The sequence below is a fragment of the Cyanistes caeruleus genome, chromosome 11 (genome assembly GCF_971803275.1).
Source record: "Cyanistes caeruleus chromosome 11, bCyaCae1.hap1.1, whole genome shotgun sequence".
Classification (NCBI taxonomy): domain Eukaryota; kingdom Metazoa; phylum Chordata; class Aves; order Passeriformes; family Paridae; genus Cyanistes; species Cyanistes caeruleus.
The window spans coordinates 3,415,728-3,442,712 of NC_141711.1; the positions used below are offsets into that span (position 1 = coordinate 3,415,728).

Below are 26,985 nucleotides of genomic sequence, written 5' to 3' on the forward strand. Positions count from 1 at the left end.
TTTTGCTTTGATGTGCATTTTCCACATATCCATATTCCTGGAACTGCCTGATCCCTGCACAGGGCTGCCAGCAGCGCTGCAAGTGCTCAGATCCTCAGCAGACCTGGGAAGGGCAGTGGGGTATTTCAGACACCTGACAGAAGGACAGAAATGTTCCTTTTCAGCAGAAGTTCATCACTGCAGATCAGGGCTTTTCAGGATAAACTCACTCCAAGCTGAACTTCTTTATAATTCAAAGACATTTAGTCCAAGCAGTGTCCAATTTATCATATCCTGGAGTGCCAATATTTTAAACAAAATTAACAAATAGGCACCTCATGGCAAGCAGGGTGAAATTACTCCTTTTTTTTTGTAATTAGACTTCAGACAATATTACATTATGCAGTTAAGGGAAAAGAACTTTGCCTCAAATTTCAAAGTGGTGAATCCCAGTTTAATTCTGCTAATGGCACTTAACACAGATGGCTAAAAAGAGTAATTATCTTCTTTAGCTTTCTGCCACCTGCCACAAATGAACTGTTTTCTTTAATTGCTCAGAATTACTCTTAATCACACATAACAGTTACTTAAACTCTAGTCACATATTGCAACTCAAGAGCAAGACTTTAACCCCAAACATGAGACTTAAGAAATTACCCCCCTGACCAAGAGCACAATGCCAGTTGTGCTGTGACAGTTAGAAAGATTAAAAAGATTAATCTTTTCTCTTCCAGGTTAGAGCAAAGTTTGCAGGCTAATCACACAAGTCCTGTGGTCTGATACAAGTAATTACCAGAGCAACCAAAAGGCTATATCCAGAGCAGCAGGAAAAAAATCACACCGTATTTTCCTGTTGGTTCACTTTCTCCAGCAACCACACAGTCAGACTGATCTGAAAAATGACTTGCTGAAGAACTGAAAGGTGTAACATTAACTATACCTGACTGATGAGTCAAAGCTTTTTAGATTCCTGGAGATAAGTTAACAGATAAAATAATCCCATTTCCATTGGGCCATCATTTTGATTAAATTGATGTTAGGCATTTAAAAATCCCAACATGACACCTTTTCTGGCTGTATTATATTTTATAACAGCAATTCTTGCCTCCCACCACTCAAAAGCCATGTGTTTGTTGGAAGAACAATAATTCTTCCCTTCTTCTTTACTTGAAGGGTATACTTCCCTTCTTTCTTTACTTTACTTCCCTTCTTTCTTTACAGTTCTTGATGTCTGAACCACATATTCAGATTGCATGCAATAATTCAGAAGCCATCCCATTAGTTCTGCCTCCTGATCACCACATTGAATTGAAAAAGCACTAATGCAAATCCTGAGCTTTAGCTAGATCTCTGTGCTTAAGAGAAATGAAAAAGCACCAACCTTAGTGTTCCCTGAGTTATGAAGTCTGTAACTCCCTGTCACCATTTTCCCAAGTTTGTTAAAGTTCACAACAGAATTCATACACAAGGGGATATGAGGAAAATTAGGGTGGACACTACTAAGAACTCTTTAAGTGAAAACAAACACCAGGCAGTTTCCCTTCTCAATATAAAATAGTCTACAGCAGAATTTATCTGTATTACACCTTTTCAAGAAAGGTTTTGAAAAATTACTCCATTCTTTTGAAATTCGATGAACTTACGAAAACTGCAGTTTAGTTGAGGTTTTTTTGTTGGGGTTTTTTTGGGGGGGGTTTTTTGGTGCTACACTTCATATTTTTAAATGTGTGAGTGGCAGAGAGAAAGGAAATCATTTAGAAGCACAGACCTGGAAAACAGCTTTAAGAAGCTTGTATGTGTTCACCAATCTCAGGATAAACAGATCCCTAAACCATGAAATGAGCAATGACTCAGAAACTCCACAGAAAAAGATTCCTGAACTTGATCTTTAAGGAAATTAATTATCTATGACGCTAATATTGTACACCAGGGTTTTGCACTGTGCTCCAACTTGGTAAGAGTTTCTGTTTCATAAATTCCTTGAGCCAGCCTGATTAACACTTCTAAGAGAGTCTCAGCTGTACAAAAAGTCCCTGAGTAGGTGTGAGAAAGAAAAGGTCTGACGGCACCATTGCCCCTGTGTATTTCTAATACTGCAGGGAAGGTTGGTCTACTAACAGTATTTACCTTTGTTTCTGGGTAAATAGCAAACTATTATTGGACAATTAGAGTAAAGGTCAAGATCCACTTTTTTTTTCCCCTTTAAGAAACATGTTTACTCTGCGTTAGCTTCAGCTAAAATGTGCTTTTTGTAGAATAACATAGTGCAGCATCATTTGAATGTATCAGACCTTCTGACACCGACTTAATCTAATGGTAGAAGATAAGAATTTTCAGTGGTGCCTGCTCAGGTGTCCTTATTGCCATCCCGCTCCAGCTTCCATCTGGGTTTGTGACAATAATAACAAAAATAATAATGACTCATAAAATGTAGCTGTTTTCACATAAACATTGTCCAAGTGACAATAGATTTTTATAATCAGCTGGTGTGTTGGTGCTGGGAGGGCACAGGGCTGCAGGAAATGAAAACAACTTCAGAAGGAGGGGAGATTAACTACAATCAATCCATCACAGCACGATAAGTAACGGGCTCGCAGAGTTTTAATGGACTAAAGAGTGTAATGTGTTTGGTTTGGGAACCGCAGAGTTTAATCAAGTATTTTTACATTTTTAAACAGGAAATGGCCTTTTCTGCAAAGGATATACACATTTGCAGTGCATAAATCAGTTCCTGAGTCCCAGGATTCTGATCTCATGGTCTTTACCATGCAATTAACTTTAACTCTTTCTCTGAGGGAAGGCTGCTCATTCTGGCAGTGTAACGTGATGTGATGAGTTGTCGCTGTTGTTTTTCCCTGTATCCCAGCCTGGCTGCTGGGGATGGGGTCAGGGAGGCTCATGGAGAGGGCTGGGCCCAGTGTGGGGGTTCTTTAGCACTGTGCAAATGTCAGGTTTCTTTCACACTGTCCAGGGTTGAGGCAGGACAGCAGGTAGCTGCGACAGCTGTCTTTTAAATTAGGCAAAAAAACAAGCTGAGGGCAAATCCAACCTTGTTAAAGGAATCTCCTGGATACAGCTGTGGTTATTCCTTCAGAAAACCCATGGCATCACTTTGCAATAAAATCAGGTGAAATTCAGGTGAAATCCTGATGTTCTTGCTAGGTACCATGGTATAAGGAGGTACTGCCAACACAAAACATGCACAGCGGCTCACACACAAATATCTCTCGTCTGAGATCACTGACAGCTTATCTGTGCCCAAATGAGATGGAAAAATGACAAAACATCTATGGTTAATATGCTCCCTCACAGACTACTTTTGAGAAACCTAGTTCATGCATTATACATTAATTTATCCTACATGCATGGACAGGATATTATGATGGTGAAGGGCCACCTTGTCAAAAGGTAGGGGATGCATTAAAACACCACTGAATGACACCAGGACTGGGAGCCCTGCAGCAGAGCCCAGCCAGACTCTTCTGGAAGCTAAAAGGGTGCTGGGAATCCCATTCTCACCAGAAAATCAGGTGGCCCTGAATGTAATCTGTGTACAAACCCCCCAGTTTACAAGCAGGGGATCCTCACAGAACATTGGCTTTGCTACCTCCTGCACAAGAAACATTTTCAAGTATTCAATAATACTTTCAAGTATTAAAGCTTGAATTTAGGAAAGTCTCATCTTCCTAAGTTATTTTTTCCCCCTTTCTAATTAAAAAGTAAATGCTACAATGAGGAAAAAGATATGACTGCAGAGAAAGCGAATGTTTGAAACACTTTCAAACAAACACTGAAACTAAATGGAAAGTGTTTGAAATAAGTGTTGCTTTGTAAGTTATGGGAAAGGTTTTCTGAAGCATTCTTTAAGGAAGCAATATCAGATATGGGGATGTGCTCATGCCTGTGATACTGAATGGAAAAATACTTAAAAATACTAAAAAATAAGAAGTCTTCCTCTGCTTTCAAGTAGATTTTAAGAAGACTGTGTTCTACTTTAACACTTCAGTTGAAGGACTACAGTAAAACTACATGTGAACAAGACACTGCTCTGCTAAACTGCTTGGCAGAAATGCAAAATAAACCAGCAAACTACTGGAGAAAAAGAGTCTAGCTCGGAATGCATTGCTGTGATTCCAGGCTCCTGTTCCCTCGTGAGGTACCAGAGTCAATTGACAGCCTCACGTAGACAACTTTCACAAGAAAAATTATGGACTGCTTGAATTAATATCAAATTATATTAATTAATAAAATGATAGCAGGGGAATAGAGAGAAATTTATATCTGTCCCAAAACCTTGGAACTTTAGGTTTTTTTAAGAATACGAATCGCATTAAGGAGCTACACCCATGGGTGTAAGCATTTGACTGTTATTTTAGATTGTAACCTCATTTCTCTCTTTTCTTTCTTTCATTGGCATTTGTTTTCTATTCATGTGCTTCCTTAGTCCTGTCTTCTGTGGTATCATGGCACCATGACCAAAGTGACAGACTTTTGTCTCTGCTGGATTAATCAGTGTGTTCTTTGATCCATAACATATGCTCCTCGTAGACATTTAGCATCAACATATTCAAGATTTGTGGTCTGGCAGTTCAGTGCCTGATGTTAACCCAGCTGATAGACACTTTGGAGTATTTTATTTTATTTTATTTTATTTTATTTTATTTTATTTTATTTTATTTTATTTTATTTTATTAATGGAGCCTGCCTTTTATTCATAATAGAGCTTAAACAACTGAGTTAAATATGTGATGTTAAATATTTGGGTTGATAGCTTTGCTTGAATATAATTTTTTTGGGGGGGTGAGAAAGCACTGAGCAGCTCCCAGACAAATCCCAGCTCTCTCTAGGCACAATGTGGATGTTTTGGTGCTGATCTTGCCCCAGGGTTTGTGTGTTCATGGCCAGGGAAGAAGATGAGAACTCTGCAGCACCAGCTCTGGTGTCTGTCCCAGAACACTCTGACATTGCTCCAGGGGCACAGCCAGGCTCCACAGCCAATGGAAATACAGGGAAAATTCCTTCAGCTGCCAAAAACTGGGCTGCTGTCACCCAGGGCTCAGAGGGCTTTGGGGTGAGAACCCAAAATAATTCAGCTGGGATGGTCCTGGTGGATGCAGGAGGTGCTGGGCCAGCCCAGAGCATCGGGAGGGCAATTCCCAGGGAATTGCAATCCTCACCCAGCTGATTCCCAGGAACAGGGACCCCCACAGGCTCTGCAAAATATGGCCTTTATTCCCTCTACCTGCTGTGTAAAACTGCAAAAAGTTATATCAGAGGAAACTGGCAAGGGCAGGGAAAAGAGCAGAAGAAATAGGGGATAAACCAAGATATTTTTCCTTTAGTGTATCAATTAAATAAAGGATATCAATTAATGAGATTCCAACAATTTAATTACTTTTCATTGAGAGGTACAGCATGTGATTTACAGCTCAGCTACTCCTTTACTGATCATGCTGCTATAAAGGGCTACATAATATATTGCTTTCTGCTATGGCATGCACAGCTAGAAATGGCAAGTATAAAACGGGATTAACTGCCCTCAAAATAGTCTGGGCTTGAAATTAATTGTAAAAGGCTGATGTCAAAACTCCTTTTGACTTCAGAAGGTGCTGAATTACCTCCTCATCCCCTTCTCCTACTCCACACAGGCACATCCCTGTCTGTGGCAGACTGGGCCCCAAAATAGTCCATGTAATTCAGAGCAGAGAGGATTTTTATTATTTTTTTTTTAAGCATTGTCCTGCCATGAAGAATTAAACAGAAAATGAATGGAGAAACCAAATGTCAGCTGCTCCCTTAGACTTCAAGGTTCAGGAAACTGCTTAGTGGGAGTAGGAAGAGACTGGCAGGCTGAAATGTAAGAGAATAATTGCATTATAAGAAGATTATGGAAGATTATTTTTCTTGCGGGCCCCAGATTTCTGCAAAAACAATCCTGAATTGCATCCTACATGGCAAAACGAATTCCCCCATTCCTCCAAACAACCAGGGTTTATTAACTGCATATTCCTTTGGTGTGGGCAAAAATTAAAAATGGGCTTGTCTTGCAAAACATTCCATGCATCTTTCTTTCCTTTGACAACGTGGGGCTTAATGTGATTAACAATGCGGCGGCTCGGAGCAAGAGGAAAAATAATTGTGGGGTTTGTTTTGGTTTTTTTTTTATAATTTACAACTCCCCTAATAATCCAGGAATCAATGTGCAGCCTGGGAGGGTTCCCCCAGCAGAGGCTTGGGGAGCAGGGTGGCCTGCCTTCACTTCCCCATCCTCGTGATGCTCCTGCAGCCCTGGGTAGCCAGGCTCTTTTTTTATGGTTTTTTTTTTTTTTTTAATGTTTAACTATAACCACTGGGACTGGAATCAGAGCTTCTCATGGCCCAGTATGAATATTAATAAGACACTGGGCCATGGAGTTCCTGGCTGATTTTGACAGTTTAAAGGATCAGTTAGTTAATTAGAAGATGACATGGCACATCACATCCCTTGGCTCCGTCCTGCCTTCTGTCTCCTCTTTTCATTTTCTTTTTTGACATGTTAGATTACATCATTACTTGTACTTTCACTTGTTAGCCACACCATGAAATGAGACTATTTTAAGCTGTAATTATTGTGATTTCTCTCCTGCTCTAAGAACATGAAACTCAAAGAAAGCAGAGAGCAACTTGAATTTCAAAGACTTAGGAATACATGCCTGGCAGTTTATAACCTTCTAACTACAGCCAAGAAACAGGGAAAAAAATTAAATAGTGCAGAAAATTATGTTGATCATACTGGCAACCAATGTAGTGTTTTAAGTAGGCAGCCCCATCATCTGGGCTTCATCTGTGATTTAATTAATGTTTTCATAGGTGTATTTCTCAGAAATCCAGAGTCTCTTCCCCCCAGCCATGTGATTGTGTGTCTAGATATGTATGTGCAGTCCAGTACATTTGTGTCCTAAACAGACTCTCAGTTTTCTGTCATCATCATGGTCAGAACAGACACAAATAATTTGAAAAGGAAGTCCAGCACTCTGCAGAAGCCTCTCATTGGGGAAACAACAGAGGAGAGCAAAGATAGGCAGGGGATAAGAAATGTCATTGAAATCTTATTTCCCATCTATACCTGATATCCCTAAACAATCAAACTGCAACCCAAGCCATAAAAATATTTAAAATAAATACAGTCACACCATAAATCACACAAACTTTCAAGTTCTTCATCCCAGGTTCATGCTGCAATCAGCCACCAGGATGAAAATTCTGGACAAATAATACAACTTTGAAAGAAACACCACCACTTATTTGGTCTCTTACTAGATAATCTCATTAATTAATATTTATGTTCTAACTTCCATCCTGAAAATTCTTATCAAGGTCATTTGTTTCTTATCAAGGTCATTTGTTTCTGCAGAGACATGCAGAGAAACATCAGTCTGCAGGAAAACTGGAATGCAGTTTCTGGATGAGGGAAAACCAGCAGCTCTGAGGCTTTGCTGGAAATTACAAGATTAGTGGGTGAATATTTCTTTTGATAGGAATGATCATTTCTGGGTGATGATTCCCTGTGTACTTTGCCTTTTCTTTTATCAAATATTTATATCTGTGTATTCATTTCAATTCTGCCTGATCAATACTGCTTATCAGAATGTGTATTTCAAAGGAAGAAATGGCAGAGGAAGTACAGCTGGGGGATAACTCCATGCAGTTGGCCAATACAAGAGCCAGTGTGGGTAATTTATGTCTTTCATTAAGGTAAACATTGATTCACAGGGCTTCCCAGAAATACAGTGTTAATAACAGGTGGAAATCGCTTCCATTGCCACTGAAGGTAAAGCCAGGTGATATGACCCAGAGAAGGAACAAAACTGGGAGTTATGTGCCCTCCAACAGGGATTAATGCTCAGACTTGATGACCTCAAAGATCTTTTCCAGCCTAAATGCTTCTATGACTTTCCTCATTGAACCAGAATTCCTTGTTCAAGACAAGACAAGTTAAGCATAAAAAGTGTTCATCTTGTGTCAGAGACACATTGGTACTTAGAGTGTCTTTTATCCAGTCAATGTTTTTGCAATAGGATTGATTTTGTAATGAAATGAGACATGAACCAGCATTGCTGCAATTCCATAGGCTGGTGAGATTACATTGCAAAGAGGATAAATGGGAAGCAAATATTGTTGTGTATTGTTGGTGCATTTCATGAGCTAAACAATGAACATCTGCACTGGGTAGGACCTGAGCCACCTTTTGTATCCTCCTGTAGTTTCAAGATAGGTCCTGGGAGAGCACAGGTGAGTTCCCAGCACAGACACAGCCTGGCTCTGGGATTGCAGCCAGCCAGGGTCCCCATTTCCATCTCACCCCACACACCTGGTCTGATCTGCTCTCACCCCTCACACCTGATCTGATCTGCTCTCACCCCTCACACCTGATCTGATCTGCTCTCACCCCTCACACCTGATCTGATCTGCTCTCACCCCTTACACCTGATCTGATCTGCTCTCACCCCTCACACCAGATCTGATCTGCTCTCACCACACACACCAGATCTGATCTGCTCTCACCCCACACACCTGATCTGATCTGCTCTCACCCCTCACACCTGATCTGATCTGCTCTCACCCCTTACACCTGATCTGATCTGCTCTCACCCCTCACACCTGATCTGATCTGCTCTCACCCCTCACACCTGATCTGATCTGCTCTCACCCCACACACCAGATCTGATCTGCTCTCACCCCACACACCAGATCTGATCTGCTCTCACCCCACACACCAGATCTGCTGTTGCTGTGCTTTTGCTGCAGCCTCACATCCCCAGCAGAGTCCCTGCTGTCCCCTCTAGGGCCCACAGTGGAATTAATCACACACACCAGCTCTGGAGCTAATGCCAATCTCCTTCAGTGAAAACACATCTTTCCCAACTTCAAAGACAGAAATGAACACTTACATTTCCTTTGTTCCTAAAAGACTCGAATCCTGTCTCATTGAAGGTCTGCTCGTCTCCTGGGTCTTCCCTGCATAGGAGCTCTAGCTGAGAATTAGCAATCAAACCCCTCATTGTCCACCTGAACCTAGAAATGAAAACAAAGGCAAACATATAAGCAAGCCTTTTCATTCTGACTGCCATTTACCATTAATACTTAATATTCCCACATATTCTTTTCATTGGGTGGTTAATATAAAACCTAATGAACCATTGATGGCATTCCTGTTTTGCTCTGCTTCATATTAAATGTGGAACAGTAAAAACTGAGAAGTGAGAGATAATATCTTTTCAAAAAGAAATGGCTTAAAATTCTTAATATGAATACAATAGCTAAAGCACAAAAGTGAAGACTGTGATCCTTAGCAGGTCTTGGCAGTTTCTGGCCATAGGTTATTAAGCATTATTCAGCTGACCCTAAGGGGAGTTCATCTGGAGACATTAAGGTCAGAGAGCAGAAGCACTTGGACACAGTCAAATGGATTTTACACCTTTGTATCTCTCTGGCTTTACTGTTTTGCTTCAGCAAACTGCCTAATATCAGATACATCCTACTGGGTACCTTTCTAAATCACTTCAATTTTCTTTGTCCCTGGGCTACAGTTATATGATCAGGAGCCAAAGCTATCACAGGCTATGATATACTATTTTACTTCCTCGTTTGTATTAGAATGAACTTTATTGGCTTTGGGGGCACGTGTCTATCAGTTTTAAAGATGAAGTGCTATGTCAATAGTTTTTATGCAGCATTCAAGTCCACCAAATAGTTTGGTGTGCTCTGAGATTATTAAAAGTGTATTATCACTTTTACAGAAAACGTTCTTATTTTGAAATAACCATCACTCAGAGCAGCCTGTGCTTACCAGCACTGTCTCTCTAAAGTGATATTTCACAGCAAAATCAAAATGGGGATTGATGCTTTGTAAGTAATTTCAGATTTGAGAGCCTGGGAACCTCATAAACACACGTGTAGAACTAACATTTGACTCCACACTCCTGTACTTTCATTATACACTTTCTTCTTTTAAATCTTCCTAATGTGCTATTGTATATTCTCATAACTGCTAATGATAACCACAGCACTTTCACCATGTAAAAAGTGATAATTTCTGCTAGTTTAAATTCGTCGTTCTTCTTAAACAGAAGCTGTCCAGTTAAATAACCCATGAAAAATTACAGAGATTAGTTTGGCTGTTGCAGCATCAAAACCAGGAAATCAAAGATGCTTTTTTGTGAGGAAGCTGAGGTTTCAGCTAACAGGGAAGAAGCTTTTAGAGCACAAATCCAGCCTATAATCAGATTTTCTCATTTCCTTGCCAGCCTTCCGTACTTTTGGTTTTGTGGTTCACAGTGGCTGCTTCCATTGTATCATGAATGGAAAAGGGACGAGGGATTTGAGCTGAAGGATGAGGAGTGTGATCTGCCTCCAGGTCCTTCCCTCAGCTGGGCATTGCTAGGCTGGAAGTGTCGCAGCTGGCAGATGGAGATTTTGGAGCTGGTTATTGCTTAGGTGAAAGAGCACCCCCCTTTTGATGAGTTCATTCCCTGGCCCTGGCAGCTCAAACCCCGTTTCTCTCGCTTCCATCACAGCATCATCACTGTAAACCCAGCCTGAACATCCTCAGGTTCAGGGATCACCTTTTGTCTTCAGCTTTGACCGAGACCTCTTGGCACTGCCGTAATCAACACCCAGAGAGGCAGCCCAGGGGAGGAGGAGTTTCTTGGGCCATAGGTCAGCTCTCCTGGTTCTCCCCATCACAAGGCCTCAGTGGCATATTAAACAGTTATTTACCCTATTCTGACCTCATGGTTGTGCTTCATGGAAGACTGAATACACACAACAGTGCTGGATCTGCTGGCCCTGCAGTGCTTGCAGGGATGGGGCTGTGATGCTCCTGAAGCATCACTGCCTTCCTCAAGTGGCATAAATTACAGAGATATCGGACTTTTAAAGGGCTTCAAGGGCAGAACAGTTCCTTCAGCAGTTTAACAATAAGTATCATTTCATTTAAGTTACTTCTGAGGATTGGAACTCTTTCAGAGATGCTAAGTGGAGCAAATAAGGATCTCAAGACTTCGGCATTAACTGATGGGAATAAAGCCAAAGTTTTACATTTGCTTTCACATCCTCTCTTGTGGTATGTTTTAGTTTAAATATTTTGGCTCAGTCTTGAAGCTTCCAATGCATAGGCAGATTTCTATGCCCACATGCAAAAAAAAAAACCCCACCAGAATTGAGATCTTTTTGCTGTTATATTTAGAGTATGTATTTAATTATTGTGCCTGCATGATGCCGTAGAAAATACTGGTTTGCTTTCACATATTCAACAAAGAACTTTTCAGAAGGGTATTTTTAAATTAGATCTACACTAATTACATGTATTATTGAGAAGCCAATGCTTCACAGATATCAGTGGGTTGTATTATTGAACATTTTCAAATAAACACAGGGAAACAGAACTCATTCCCAACAGAGGCGCTCGAGCTTTAATAAAGGTAACCCAATGGTTATAATTAAAAAACACCTTCTCACACTTCAAAAAATCCCAGATACTTAACTTTGAAGTATGGTTGTGTAACACAGCCCTCTTTCACACCGCTCTGGCTAACCATAATCTGCACAGTTCCATGACTTCTGTTTATTTAACACACCAAAGCAAGAATTATTTATAAAGCCACAGCTGTTCTTTTTCCTAGCTTTTGTTTCTCACAAGTCTTAAATATTTGTAAAAACAAGAAAAGTAATTAAAGTATTGATACATTAAGCAAACGCTTCCCTAATCACGCTGCTGAAATAGGAATCACTTGTTTAAACAGAGCTTGCTAAGCATATGTACAGAAATACAATGTTAAATAGTTACTGCGGAGTAGGAAAGCCAACTTGCATTTAAAGAAACAAAATAAACAATGCCAAGTCATCACTGATATCGCAGGCAGCCACTCCAGCATTAGGAGCTCCCAGCCCCGAGCTGGGTTTGGTGTGTGGCCAGCTCTGAGCAGGAGCTGTGTGCCATCTGCTCCTCACACAAAGGACACCAGTTTATTCTTGCTGGTGGGAACTGCTGTCCAAGAGCCAACCCTTGCCAGCGCCAGGCCCTACCCTTGAAAAGCTGGCAGAGAGTGCTTTTTAGCCTTTGAGTTCCCTAATAATGATCCTCTCCAGGGTGCAGGTCCCTCATGAGTGCTTCATTTCCCTCTTTATTCTGATTCACCATCCCGTGCAGACAGGCGGGACACCTGAAGTGCATCAGTCTCCTGCGGATTCCCCCTACCTGCCAGCACCTGGCAGGCTTAAAACAGGGAATAAATCAAACATTTAAACAGCAAAATTTATATTAAGTTTGTAGTTGCAAGCTGAGAGATCTCAAATTGAAACTAAGACACGTGCAAAGAGCAAAACCAGCCTGTGGTCTGTGGCAGCGTTCCCTCCTTGTCTGTCCAGGACCTCCAGCTGCCCGGGGACAAGAGCAGCACCCTCCCCTTTGTGGTGGCAGTCTGGCTGCTTCCCACCTTCTTCTGTTCCCTGGGAATTAGCTTTTGGACACAAAAGCAAATGTCTGATAGTGGGAGCCAGGTATTGTGGTGAAGGGGATTTTGCAGCCGCTCACACGCAGGCAGGCAGGCAGTGAGTAATCTAGATAAATGCTAATGAAAGCTCTTGCTGGCACCTCGTGTATTCAAAGGCTATTTCCTATTGTTCCCAGTCAGCTGGCTCGCTGACTTCCCATTCAGCCTGGCTTGCTGGGATTCAGCTGGGACCACTCTAACATTGCCATTACACGTGATGTAAACCCTCCACTGCTGTCCATTTGGTTCAGCTCATTATCTGTGGTCCTGGCCAGACCACACATGACCTGTCCTTAGCGCCCACCACAGATCCCATAAGGAGCTGCCTGACCTGGGCACACCGAGGGAAGCCTGGGTTTACCTGCCCCAGGTACAGTAGAGGTGAGGAGGGGTCCTGTGAGGTCAATATGTTATAAAACAAATCACATAATTAACATCCAGCTCTCCCTGCCTGGGTGGGTCCAGCAGAGAGGAGCACAGGGAGCATCCCTTTGTTCTTGGTACCCGTCCTCCCTCCTCACAAAGAGCCACCAGGAAACCGAGCTGGCCTGCCCCGACCTGGCATCACTCACTGAGCTCATTTAAAGTCTCACAGGAATTAAACTGGAAGCTTGTACCAACTTTGTGCTGAGAACACACAAATTGCAACAGCTTAGGAGGAGCTGACCAAATTTAGCAGATTTCACAGGGACAACGCAAACCATCCCGGTGCCAAACTTCAAATTCTTGTTTCAAATTATGTTGATACTAAAACCCTCCTAAAGAAAGTATCCAGAATTTCAGAACATAGACTTTTTTTTTTTTTCCCTCCCTGTAATCTTACTCTTGGAAATGACTGAAACTTCAGCTCAAGTGTACCCTTAAAGGCAGAAATCAGCACTGGACAAAGCCCAGAACACAAGTTTACAGCCCAAATGTTTAAAGTTTGGCAAAGAGCTGTGAAAATCAGTCCATATTGACCCGAGGCAGTGCTGCCATTTTTTGTCTGTGAGATGAATAGATGAGATACAAGTTATATTTCAATAATGGAAGCATCTCCAGTGAGATGGGCACTGGCCTGGCTCCAGGAGCAGCTCATTTACCAGGCTGAGCTCTCTGCTGCTGGGGCTGTGGCAGCTGGAGAATCCCAAACATCACATTTATGGGACCCTCCACTCACACATCAAAACAAGTCTTCTGCTGGGTTTATTCTCCTGGCCTGACTTGGGGATTATCTCTCTGAATCAGATGAAACATTATCTCCTGCAGTCTATCACGTTGCTATAGGGAAATAACAAATAGGTGTGTTTCCGTTGAAACTGGAAATTAAATGTCCCGTATGTTTCTGGTTTATTTCTAAGCAGATCCAGCTGCATGCTATTCCTAAAAAAAAAATAATTCCTGACTGAACTCAGCCACCTGAACTGAACACTAACATTTATTTTAATGGCATCTAGTATTTGAGAAGAAACTTAATTGCATTTAAGAAGAATCACAGACAACATTTTTTGGAGGCTTCACCTTAAGTTGCTTAATCAAATTACATTACCAAAAAATTATCTAATCAAAACCATAAACTTTTTTACAATTTCCATAGAGTCTGAGGGTTTTTTTATTTAATTCACTTATCATCATCATCTTTTTCTCAGGTCTCAGGGAACTCTAGTCCCCTCATGCAAGAATTTTCCAGTTGTTCAAGATCCACAGTCCCTGGCTTTGGAAAAGCTGCAGTATGTGAGTGACATATCTGCCCAGGGATATGAAATATTCCTTGAGGGCAGCAGTAACATCCAGGCCTCCTCTGCCTTGCTCCAGACTTGCAACTTCTGCCACAAAGGCAGCAGTTCTCTCAACAGGGAAGCAGCACAGTCACAGCCCAAGGATAAAGTTCCTGCTTGCTTTTGGGTGTTTGGCAGGGGTTTCAGTCCCAGGTGGGATTGGAAGGGAGCCCTGGAGATCATCCAGTGCAACCCCCCAGCCACAGCAGGCTCATCCAGGTTTGCACAGGGAGATGTCCAGGTGGGTTTTGAATAACCCCGGAGAAGGAGACTCCACAGCATCTCTGGACAGCTGTTCCAGGGCTCTGCCACCCTCACAAGAAAGTTTTTCCTATCTATAGAAATTTTTCATTTAATTCTAATTTTTATTTTGTATCTATATTCAGCTAGCACTTCCTGTGTTTCAATTTGTGCCCATTGTCTCTTGTCCTGGTGCTGGACACCGCTGAAACGAGGTCTCCTTTCTTTCTGTTCTTTGTTTCTTTCTGTAGGCAGGCAAATTTTGCTACCAGAATAAAGCCTCAGAGTCAAGGGACCCCTTCTTGTCAGTCTCTGTTTACTAAAGTTGTACTAAAGCATGAACTGCATTGCAGTAACTGAACATTTTAATGCAAACTGTGACTCGGTGCCCTTGGAGCAAGAGCTGAGTGTTCTACAGGATCCCTACAGCGAGCACCTGGGTACAGAGTTTGGACAGAAAAGATGGTCCTTGCACAGCATTTCCCTGTGATCCACAGAAACTCACAGAGTTTAGTCAAAACCAGTTAGATGAGCAGGGCCCAGGATCCATCCAGGCTCTCCATGCAATGCCTGTGGGAATGGCACCCTTGGTCTCACTCCTGCCTGCTCTGCCCTCTTCTCTTCTTTACAATAGATTGGGTTGCAGTGAGGTGATAAAAATGCACCCCCTTCAGAATGCTTAAACAACTGGGGAAATGGTGGTCAATCCACACTCCCAATGCAATGTAGTGCCTCTCACAGCCTGGAAAATATCCATAAAGCCTATGAGTTACGAGTACTTTTCTAGCTCATTGGGCAGTTCACTGCTGTCTTACCCTTTACATCTGTGGTACAGGTTTAATGCAGATCTACGCACTCAAATGCTGAGTACTCGTAAATGCCATTCTGATTTTATTGTACATATTTTTATACTCTCATAAAGTTTATATTTTTAATATCACAGATAATATGTGAACCTGTCATTTACACCACTCACATACACAATGGGAGCTGATAGCATAAATGGCCATTTTTCACTTGGAATACGTATTAATCTAAAGCTGATCTATATTAATAAAAGATGCTCTTTTTGATGGGTTTTTTTTTTCCCTAAATCCACATACATTCACATAGATCTTCTTTGCTTTGCAGCCAGGTCCTAAGGCTGTGGAGGCTTTCAGGGACAGAGATGCCTTTCTCTGCTGTGCCTGTTAAACACCCAGTTCAGTCAGCTGCTGCTGTAAAACTGAGCCTCTCAAATAGCACCACAGTCCAGGAGGGAAATAAATGCTACTGAGCATATTCAACTTCAGCAGAGCTGAGTTCTGTACCGTGACATTCATTTCGTTGTGCCTTACGTTTAAACCCTGCTTCCAGCCTCCCGAAATGCGGGTGGAATTATCCTGAGGGACCGTAGTAAAAAACGCAGTCGTGTTTATTTGTAATTGCTACAAAACGGTTTACAAAATTGTTAGTGTCCTTTATTATGCCTGCTACTGAAGCACTCGCCTGTTAATTAGAGAAATTTCAGCTGTCATAGCTGGCAATTATAGCTTGTGTATGGTAGTTATGAATAGTCAATGAGGGCTGATTAATATGCATGAGTGGCGGTATATAGCCGTGCCTGGGCTCCGGCACAGGCAGAGGGAGCGAGCGGGGACGGGCAGAGCTCCTCGGTACAGCTTTCCCTGCTGCCTTCATCCTCCTCACCTGCCCCACCTGAGGCTCCCAGCCCCACCTGAGGCTCCCAGCCCCCCCTGGATGTGTGCTGGCCCCAGGCATCGCTCTGGCTGCTTGCGGGAATAAGGAAGAGCCGCTCTGCCGCTTGAATTTAAACATGGGATGCAGTTTGTGCACTCTGCAGAAGCCAGAAGAGCAGTACAAGTTACTGTATGAAGTTTGTCAGGTAAAGAATTAGATTTTTGTTCTCTTTTAGGCTTGTGGCCGCTGTTAAGGGCAGGGAAGTTGGAGTGCCAGGAGCTGGAGGTGAAAGTGGGTTTGCCTTGTTTGAAATCTGTGTGATAAGGATTTATGGGTTTAGCCTGTATCTTCCCATTCACATGTGCAGAACATCAGGTATTTAAATGTAGCTATTGTTCATCAAACTTCTCACAAAACTTTCACCACGAAATAAGACTGTGTTTGTTTCTCCAGTGTATGTTAGGTTAAGTTTCTTGTCGGGGATCATGGCTTGGTCACACACTCTTTGCACAAGTGGAAAGGATGCACAAAGAATGTCTTGTACCTGTTTACAAGTGCCTGGAGCCACTTGTCTGTGTGCCCAGCCTGCTCTGTGCCTGTCACTGGGAGTTTGTACCTACTTCTTGTGGGTGTTGCACCTCGAGGTGCAAAAATACCAGCTAAGAAACAGATTAAAACTACTGCCCTACAGATCTTTAGATACCAAATTACTCATGTGCACCTTCTGAGAAGTTTACTGTGAATGTATTAACACATCAACCTCTATTACAAAGACTTTATATCTCCTGTTTCTGCTTTTCCTTCTGCGTGCCTCTGCAATTCCTTACTCTGTCACATCTACAGTTTGGACTGAGGCAGCGGGATGGAGCAAAGTGATGGCCAGGTGTTTCAGGATGTATTCCTGCAGATCTCTCTGGAAATGCAGGCATAGTCAACACTGGAAAGGTGAATTGGGTTGTCTGTACAAAGATTCTGGATGGACAGACCCTACCCAGATCCTTCGAGCTGTGCTTTTCTCCCCTCGCCGTTCCTGAGGAGGTTTGGGATAAGTGACAATTGCCGGGTGACATTCCCAGCGCTGCTCCGTGCTGCCGGCAGAGGGAATTGCTCAGCAATCCCGTGTCCTGCTGCCTTCCCACCTGCAGCTGATCCCAGATACTGATGTCACTGACAACAAAGTGAATAAAAGATGTGGTCTGTATGTTAGGCTAGTAGGGAAGTGATTAAATTTTAACCACGTAGTTGTGATCTAATTCTCGCTCGCTCACCCAAAGGACGCTGACGCTTTACAGAATAAAAAAAAAAAAAACCTGTGGGAGCAAATAGAAAGACATGTTGACTGTCATTTCTATTTATACCAGCACACTTCCACTTGCTAAGCTGCTGTGCATGTGATGGGGGGGAGGAATTTTAGGGGGAGGTAGTCAGATTTTTGGGACAGTGTTCTGAAGTGAGAAGCAGATGCTGCCTGCAGCAGCACACCTGGGGCCAGGTGTGCTTTGTGTGAATGCTCTGCTCAGATACAGCAGTGGCTGGGGGAATAATTCCTTATCCTGCCACGTTTTTGGGCAGTCTGGGTTTGGGGACTGTCAGTGAGTCACATTCAGGAGCGCAGCAAGCAGGACAGACTGAGACAGCAGCTGATCACAAACGCTGTGATTGCTCAGGAAGCTTGCTCAATTTCTGCTGTGAAGGGAAGGTGGCACAGAACCTTTGCAACTTACTGACATCTCCCAACAGATGCAGGACAGCATTCTTTAAATACATGTCCTGAAATCAGTCCCAGGAACAGTTCCTGCTGATATCTGAGATGACTGAACTATCCAGTGCCAGCTGCAGGTGCAGATCCCTGGCAGGAGTTGGGTTTTAGAATTCTATCAGCCTGCAAAGTGCTGCAGCCTGGTTTCAGCAGTGTGTGAGTGCCCAGTGCTCCTCATTAAATATGGAAGTCTTTTGGGAAGCACTGTTGGAATACCCCCAGTTTCCACAGAAGTGAAAGGTGCATGTAATCCTGTAAAACTGGGATTTCTAGCATAGTAAAACCTGAATTATTTAAGACTATAATCCCTGATTACTCTAGAATATAAATAACTGTGCAAAATTATTTTAACAGGGGTCTACTTTGATTTATCTCTTTTGCAAGATAGGAGGGAGGGAATTCTATAGCTTATGGAACACATCCAGATAATTATATGTCACTACAACTATAAAAATACGTCCTCGTGTAACCTACACACCAGGGCAATTTAATGGTGAGGGAGATGAGGGATCACTGCCATTTATTACAGAATATAGAAGATAGATAAAAGCTTCAAAATCTGCCAACAGTAGAAAATGTCCCAATGTTTTTTTGTGTCATCCATGTGACATAACAACCTAATATCATGTGATAAGAAGGCATTGCTATTTAAGAAATCTGAGTTAGACAAAATTTGCACAACTCAGTTTTAGGGAATATTGAGCATCGTTACAAATAAATCTCCTTAGCCTTGTTTTTTAAAAGTTCATGACTCCAAGATGTAGGAATTCAGAAAACACTTGAAGGAATTAATAATAGTGCATAACTGCACTTTTTTCTATTAGGCCAAGAGCTTTAGTGTGGCTGGGAAATTAATGCTTCCATGAATTACAATTCCAGAAGGTCCAGTATGGCTGGCTCTGTAAGTCCTCTAACAGTGAGCTCAAAGAGGATCAAATATACCAGGGCTCAGGCTTTATCCCTTCCTCATCCATAGATAATTCAAAGAGATCCTCTTCATTAAGGGCTTTGGCACATTGCCTACAGTTTCTTTTTGGGCCGCTGTGAGCTTAATGATGCAGAACAATGGTCTTCCCTCTTGTTGAGCACTTACCTTATTGTACCTTTAATCACATAATAAAAACCAAATTAAGACACCTCGTCATTAGAGCCTGTTGTAGCTGTGCATATCAATGCTTTGTGCTACAAATACAAAGGGGACTGTGGCAGCTTGGAGCCTTGATGCAGAGCAGTGTCACCACGGGTGTGTGGCAGCACTGGGGTCCATATCCCATCCTAGATGTGGCCCAGGCTTTACTTCCCAGCTGAATACAGCAAATTAAATGAAGTAATATGTGCTATTAGATTTTTGGGTGTCTGGTTAAATGGAAATCTTCTTCATAAGATACTAAAAGTTGTGAAAATGGAGGGAAAAGGGGGAAGAAAAAAAAAATCAAGAGGGTGTTTAACACCAGGTTCCTGATGTGCTTTCCTCAATGTCAACTCTTCATAAACAAGAACAGAAATAAGGGCTTTTCCCTTTGTATGAAAATTTGTGAGGGACCAAAAAGTAAACAACATTGGAGGAAAGTTACATAAAAATGGGTCATCTGAGATACAGCTTTTGAGTGTGTAAAATAGAGTAAAAAAGGTTTAAGCCTGCAATTTAAGGAACTTTCTGGCTACCTGTTTCACTCTAAGCACACGTTGCCCATAGTATGGGAGGTAAACACACAGTGAAATCATTGCCTAAATGGACACAAGGTTTTATAGAATCCCCACAGCGTCACAGAATGGTTTGGAAGGGTCCTGAAGGATCCTGTAATTCCAGCCCCACTGCCAAGGGCAGGGACAACTTCCCCTGGAAGAATTTCCAAGGATGTCAATACAGAATTTTAAATTACAAATGACTCTAAACTTGCATGGGCAGTGCTCAAAACTGTTCTCTGGGATTGAAGATGATGGAGTTCAGCCAGTGCTGGCAGATACCATAAGATCCCATCAAAACTGGCACTTGCAGCTGAGAAACCCTGAGGTGAGGGAGCACAGAGCCCAGGCTGTCCCTCCAGGGTAGGGACAGGCTGGCAGGAAACAAGCTCACATTGCCACTGCCCTTGGCTCAGCTGAGCTGAGGTCAGAAGATTCTTCTCCGTGATTGTTGAGCTGGCACCCCTCACAAATACTAAAGTTCATATATAAATAAACAGTTGTTGCCATGATCTTTCAGCCTGTCGGAAACTTGAAAGCCTCACTCGTGCTCCTGGCCTGGCACATCCCTGAGACGTGGAAAAGTGACAGTGTTGGTGAAAAACAATAGTGGGCAAGCTGGATTTGTGTTTCACAGCAGACTGAGATGCTCTGTGGCCGAGGTTATATAAGCACCGAGGTCAGAGACAAATTGTGTGCTAACGAGAGGTCAGCAGTGATGAGGAACAAGCCAAGGCTGTTTTCCATTGGCAGCTTCCAGTGGCATCGCTTGCAGGGCACTGTTGTGCAGCAGAACTCCCACACAAACCTGCTGCACTGAGCTAATCACCAGCAAGGGGCCCTTCCCCATCAGAATTCCATTCACACGTTCAGACTTGAGAAAATGAGACCAAAATAATCAATCAGGAAGAAAGCCTAATTCAAGGAAACAGTCTAACTAGACTTAAAACCTACTGAGCAATGGTGTTATCCTAAAGGAGGGCCAAAGTGAGCCTTGCCAAAGTAAACATTCAGCTCAAAAAAAAAAAACAAAAAACTAATCAAAACTGTAAGATTTGGGAAACAGAAATAATTGCCTCTGTACATATGCTTTTCACACCCTCAAACTTAATTGGGCAGCCAGAGAATTAGTTTCTCTACATTTCAGTAGTTTTCCATGTTCAGACCAAAGTGGTGGTGCCAATTATAGGGAACTGCTCTACTTGAAATACAGTGTATGGCTTCAAGTGCTCTGTATGTGCAGCCTGTGCTGCAGCTGAAATTAAAACTAGTGCTGAAGTTCGATTCTGTCACTTCACTACCATTAAACTTGACCTCAATAACAGTTGTGAACCTATCACACTTACTTCAAAGTAGGCATGTGTTTGCTTAAACAAGATGTTAATTCCAAGGGCTTTGTTCTAGACGGGGTTTTCTACAGCAGAATTAGTTCAGCTGTAGAAAAACTCTGCTTGACAGACTGGAGACTCATAATCTTCAGAAAACTGCCCTTTAATGATCGTGGCGCCTGTCTGTGGCTCACAAGTCCCCTTTCCTAATTAGACATTTACCAGAAACTGGCAATTGAAATTTTCCTCTTCACTTGATGATGAATAATGCAATGCCTCTGTTAGGATTTCTCTGGAAGATATTCTTTATTATAAAGTTAGAGGAATATTTTGGCTATTAAAGGAACATAAACAAGATCTGATGTGAAATAAACAAATGCCTAATGGTCACCTGTGATATAAATGCATAATTTGACCTACTTTGCACACAAAATGTGTCACTGCTGAATAATCTTCCTAAAATCAACAGTGCCTTTCATCTTTACAGTGGGCAGATAAAATGTTCAGCCATAGTGTGGATTTATTAGGATTTTTTTTTAAAAAATGATGAATGATTGAAGGGCTGAGTTTTGTGATGCTTTACACTTACACATCTGTTTAATGCTATGAAGCAGGTGGCAAGAAGTCACAAGGGAGAAGGCACCAGGGACAATCACTCTGTGCTTTACTGTCACATGTCAGACATGGGCTGGGAAAAAAAGGAAACATATGGAGTAATGAAAAAGTGCAGATTCAATAAATGTGTTTTGTGTTCATTAAGAATGGAACAAAAGGTCAGGCTTCATTTTCACTGGGACAGGACAACTCTACAGTCACAGGAACACTGGGACTGGTCCTTGCAGAGATTTGGTGGGTCAAGGGGAGCAGATCCAAGTGGCCCCTTGGAACTTGGTCACAAGTCAGGGATTTGACAGGAGAGGGGCAGAATAAATAATATCAAATATACATAAACATGACATATTACAATACTAATTTAAGCAGTGAGAATTGAGGAAAAACTTCCTATTAATAATGGAATATCTTTAGGCAAAAAGCCAGATGCCACCATCCAAAACACAAATGGTCAGAATCAGAGCACTGGGTAGGGACACACAGGTGGTTGGACAGACTGTCCACTAGCACAGGAACTGGACACTAAAATATCAAAATTATCCCAAATAATAACAAAATCTTCAAATGGAATTGCAACAAGAGGGTTTTTTGCAACTTCAAACCAACATCCTGTACATTCCTGCAAAGTGGAAACTGCCCAGCATTTTATTCATATGTTGGAAGGTCACAGCTGATAAGAATATTTAAATTCAGTGTTCAGCAGAAGCTCTTGCATCTGACCCAATGTAGCTGTGTAACTGCCACTGGTTTTAGCCAAAAGCAGAGGAAAATGCAGGTGTTTTTATCAATGTCACACTGTGAGAAGCCATGGCACATGGAGGGTGGTGGTGGTGGGACTCCTGCCTACACGAGCCCTTCTGAGGTTCGTGTTCTCCAGCCACTTCAGCTCTGCTGGTGGGAGGCCCAAGGTGCCAAAGCTGAAGCAGCAGGACTTCACTGAGAAACCCTCTGAGATCTGCCACTGGCTTCCCACAGAGCAGAACTGGGTGTTCTCTCCATCTTTTCATGGAACCAGCTTCAATAACCATCTTCATCACAGCTGATCTTCAGAGCTGTCCAAAATTGCTCTTTCCCCGTCCTGCACCACTGGTGGAGGAAGGGAGAGAGTGGGAAGATGGACTTAAAAGTTACAAACAGTGAACAACAGTGTGAAAACAGGTGCTGGGAACTGGAATGGTGTTGAGCACAGTGCCTGGGAGATGGGATGGGAGGTTTCAGTTGTGCTGTGCCCTGCTGTCACCTCAGGCACATCATTTATTTGTTCTGTGTTTCATCTTCGCATCTGTACGAGGTTCCTTTTGTCTGACTGCCTGGAGCAGGTCTCCAGAGGCAGCACTGGCTTTTGCTGTGTGCTTGCATTGTCTGATATGCTGCTAAAATTATATCAGCAGTATTTGAGGTGCTGGGCTGTTCACCAGAAACTTGTACTACTCTGATTTTAATTGAGGCATGGTGTTAAATATTGCCTTACCAAAGTGTGAGTGCTGAAAGGCCACAGCAGGGGAAAGCCCCCTCCAAATCTTAGCCTTTGACCATTCCCTTTTTCTGTGGGAGAAAGGTGCTGCTCTACAGGGACCTTTGGTCTGATTCAGTACAAAAATTGTTCCTTATGCTACTCAAATTCAACTTGAATCCACATAACATCGCACCCCAGCTAGAAGGGTTTTAATTTTTTCATGCTGTTCATTCTCACTGTGTGTTATTTTAAACGTTAATATAGAATACACAGCTTTTTCAAAGTTGTCATTCATAAAAATCTGCAATTTGCTGTGCTAGAGGAACGCACAGACACAGGTTTTGCCTCTTGGGAAAAGTGCATGTGGGAAGGACAAGAGCATTTCCCAAGGAGCCACACTGGAGATGCAGTGCCAGAGGTGGACAAAGCAGAGGATGTGAGAAAACGGGTAATTACACTTGCTGAATCCCAGTCATTAGTAATTCATGGTTATTTATGGCTCATTTGTACCTCACTCAGAGATCCCATTGATTGGCCCCCTCTGGGTCACACTGCAGAAATGGCAGAGGGGCATTAAAAGGGGAGGCCTGTAAACTTCTGGCTGTGTTCTAGATGGACCTGGCTTATTAAACCGTGAAAAGATACACAAAAGATCACTTAAAAAAATAAGGAAAAGCATTTCTGCCCTGATATGAAGTTATTTAACGTGATTAATGCATATTTGGGAAAGAAAGGGCTCCACTTAAACTGCTTCTAGTGAAAGTCGAAGAGTCTCAGAAGTCCCAGCATTTCTCTGTGTTTTCATTGAAGCAAATGATAAAATTCCCTGTGGTTTTATTTTGAGTAGTGATCCACAGGAGCAGAGCCTGAGAACCCAACCAAGAGCATCTTAGTATGCTGCAGACAGTCCTGGCTCTGCCTTGGTAATACGTAAATGTGCTAATTACCAGCAAAATAAAAATTCCTTTATTTCCAGGGTCTTTTTCCCAAGATTTTCCATTTGCAAGTTAACGGTTTGGAGAACAAATGTATTCTGTGCTCTTCAGGGAAAGAATTTTTCCTTGCTCTGAACTGTTTTGTCATGGATGGCTCGCAAGGTGGAAGGGAAGTGCACACACATGGAAACAGTCTATTACTAAACAATGTAATTCTGGGGTTTTCAAAAAGAGGGAGACTGTACATATGAGGGAAATAAAAGAGGGATTAGATGGAGCTGCAAGAAGAATTAACCTATATTTTGAACCTTTTTTCTCCAATTCCTGAGGAAAAGGGGGGTTATAAAATGGGCTTTTTGCTGCTCTTGCTCCTATAAAAAATCTTTAAAGTTGTGCTGCTTTTTCTTAGTATGCAGGCTCCTTAAGAACTCACTAAAGAAGTGAATCAGACCATAAAGAGCATTTTAAATGGAGCACAGACGTCTGTAGTCTAACAGAACTAGCATTTTTATAGTGCACTTCCCAAGGATTTGCATGAATTTCTACAAAGAAAAGCTGCTTACTCATTCTTAGGCAAAAAAGTTTTTTTCTCTGTGACATTTGTGAGACACAGAAGAGCCAACAAGCTGTACAATGCATACAAATGTTTATCATGCATGGCATTAAACCCACAGAAATCAGTCTAAATTAATGGGAAAAAATAATTTACTGAAACCCGTCTGGTTTCTGCTGTGTGCTCCCAACATCCAGAAAACAATGTTAGATGCTATTGCTGCAAAAATAAAATACTAAATAATTATAACTACACTGTTCTGCACAGGGATTTCTCAACCTTTCAGTAACTGCTTCCACCAGTGCCCAGAGTCACTTTGTCTGTACTTCTGCAGATGATGTTTGCTCATTCCTGAGTGCTGAGCTGCCCCATTCCCTGAGCATCCTCCCCACTTTTCCCTTCTGCCAGCCCTTTCCTGTCACAGCCCTGTCCCAGTGTCCCCTCCCAGGGGCTCCTTGGGTGCTCCTGCTGTGGCTGCAAGTGGGGAACTGGGAATTAGCCCTGGGAACATCCCTGTGTAGAGAACCCATGTGTGTTAATTCTGCTCTCACAGGAAAAGACAAACCACCACTACTGGGGTTTCCATAAGCACTGTATCAGAAGGAAAAGAAAATCAGAATTGGTGGCAACCAGGAGGAAATTTTGTCCACTTGTAAACAAGTGACATATTTTGGTATACCTGAAAGCCTCTAATTTATGTCTGCCATTAAAAAGTGGCAGTTAATTAGCCTTCTCTTCCAGAGAAATAAGGTATGTAAATAACTTACCTTGCTCAATAATTAAACAGCAGCTATTGATAAAGTGACATTTATAATAGCACAACCGTGTACTATCCTGCCTCATACCTCAAACAAAAATAAGAATGTGTTTTCTGGTACCAGAGAACAATTCTGTCATCCCAACCTTGGCTGCAAATTCCCATTGCCTTGCACAGGAGGTCCAGCCTTGTCCTCACAGTGTGAAGGCTGGAAGGCTCCAGCCTCTGGACCCTGTGCCAATTCTGACCTCAGGAAATTAGCATCTAAACAGTGGCACTTGGCTCAGGAATCGCTGGAGGATCCCAAACCTCTCAGTAGAATAATTGTTAAAGTAAAAGCACATACATAAATATAAAAACGTGCAAAAATCTGTCTTTGCAAAAGGTATTTCACTGTGACATATCCAGAATTAATAAAAGGAGATTTCAACAGGAGAGATGCCAAATGCCTTGTACAGCTCCAGCAGAGAGAATCCATTGTATATCCAATCCTTACACACTCACAGCCCTGGAAAATTATATGGAAAGCCATCTCCTAGTGAGCTAGAGCAAATTCTTCACAAGCCTTAAGACATATGAGGGTTTTTTCTGGCTTTTTCTTTCCCCTTTTCTCCTTGTTGAGAGCATCACTGATCACAAAATACCACTTTGTTTTTTCTACTTAACATGTAGCTACCAACTGAGAGAGATTTGGAAACAGACTCAGGAAGGGGTTGGGTCTCATCAACACTACATCCCCCCAAAATTCTACTGCCTGGTTTTCCCCTTTTATCTCCAAGGTAGCACTCAAATATTTCCAGCCTTTTTCATGGCTCTTAAGAGTCAAATCTCAAACTAAAGCACATATTTGCTGCATTCACACCTCCTAAGGTGTCGTGGGATGTTCCTCAGCAATTCCACCTGCTGTTTAGGGTTCCTCAATGAAGTTCTGCTGCTTCCATTTGGGGCCAGATACAACATCAGATTTTTTTTTTTTAATTCTTCTTTAATAAATTCTTGATTATTTTTCTGACCATTTACTTCTTGGGTATAGGACTTAATGAGAGTTCCATGATCAAAATGAGAGTTTAAGACATTGTTTCTTTCTTTGCTGGGGTCACTCATTTGGATTTGTGCCATGGCTTCTCCTCTTCTGCCTTTGGGCATCAGCTCTCTTTTTCTCAATTACAAATATACATCACTTCTACCTTAATTGACCATGGCAGCATTTTCCTTTCCCTTATCTGAGTTTGGCCAGGGAATGCTGGTGGCACACTGGGCTTCATAACTTCTTGATTTGCTGTTAATGTCCTCTCTCAGTCAGAGCTTGAGCTGAGGCACAGAAAAAGCAAAACACCTCTTGACTCCAGTGAGCATCAAATCAAACTCAGGTGTCTATTTTGTTTTCATTCCAAGTATTAAAACTTCCAGGAGACACAGACCTCCCAGACAGGATTATGCCATTTTTATCTATAGATTTCTTGCTGCCTCTATAGATTTCTTGGTCCTCTCTCCAGCCTACTTTAGTGCAGAAGAACATATAGTACATACTATAAAATAAAATATTGTAAATGCTATTTCCATTTCATAATCAATGCATAGCTTCTAGTGAAAAATAAAAATAAAAATCAAGCATCCCTTCCTTATTTACTGTCTGGTCCTAATACAGAGTATTTGTGTCCCTGCCTCATGCAGACCCCACTGTCTGGCTGCACCACAAATTTCATCCAA

General features: G+C 42.1%; 1 protein-coding gene across 2 annotated transcripts in view; it reads left to right on the forward strand.

Moving 5' to 3' along the window:
• Positions 1 to 26,985, forward strand: part of PDZRN3 (PDZ domain containing ring finger 3) — a 129,058-nt gene that overhangs the window by 83,624 nt on the left and 18,449 nt on the right. Inside the window, exon 1 of one of the 2 annotated variants that reach the window (XM_023935108.2) lies at positions 16,098 to 16,394. The exons of the other annotated variant lie outside the window; for it this stretch is intronic. Within the exon in view, the coding sequence (XP_023790876.1) occupies positions 16,326 to 16,394 (69 nt within the window). The 5' untranslated portion in view covers positions 16,098 to 16,325. Of the gene's footprint in view, positions 1 to 16,097; positions 16,395 to 26,985 lie in introns of those variants that run through there. 2 annotated transcript variants of the gene reach the window in all.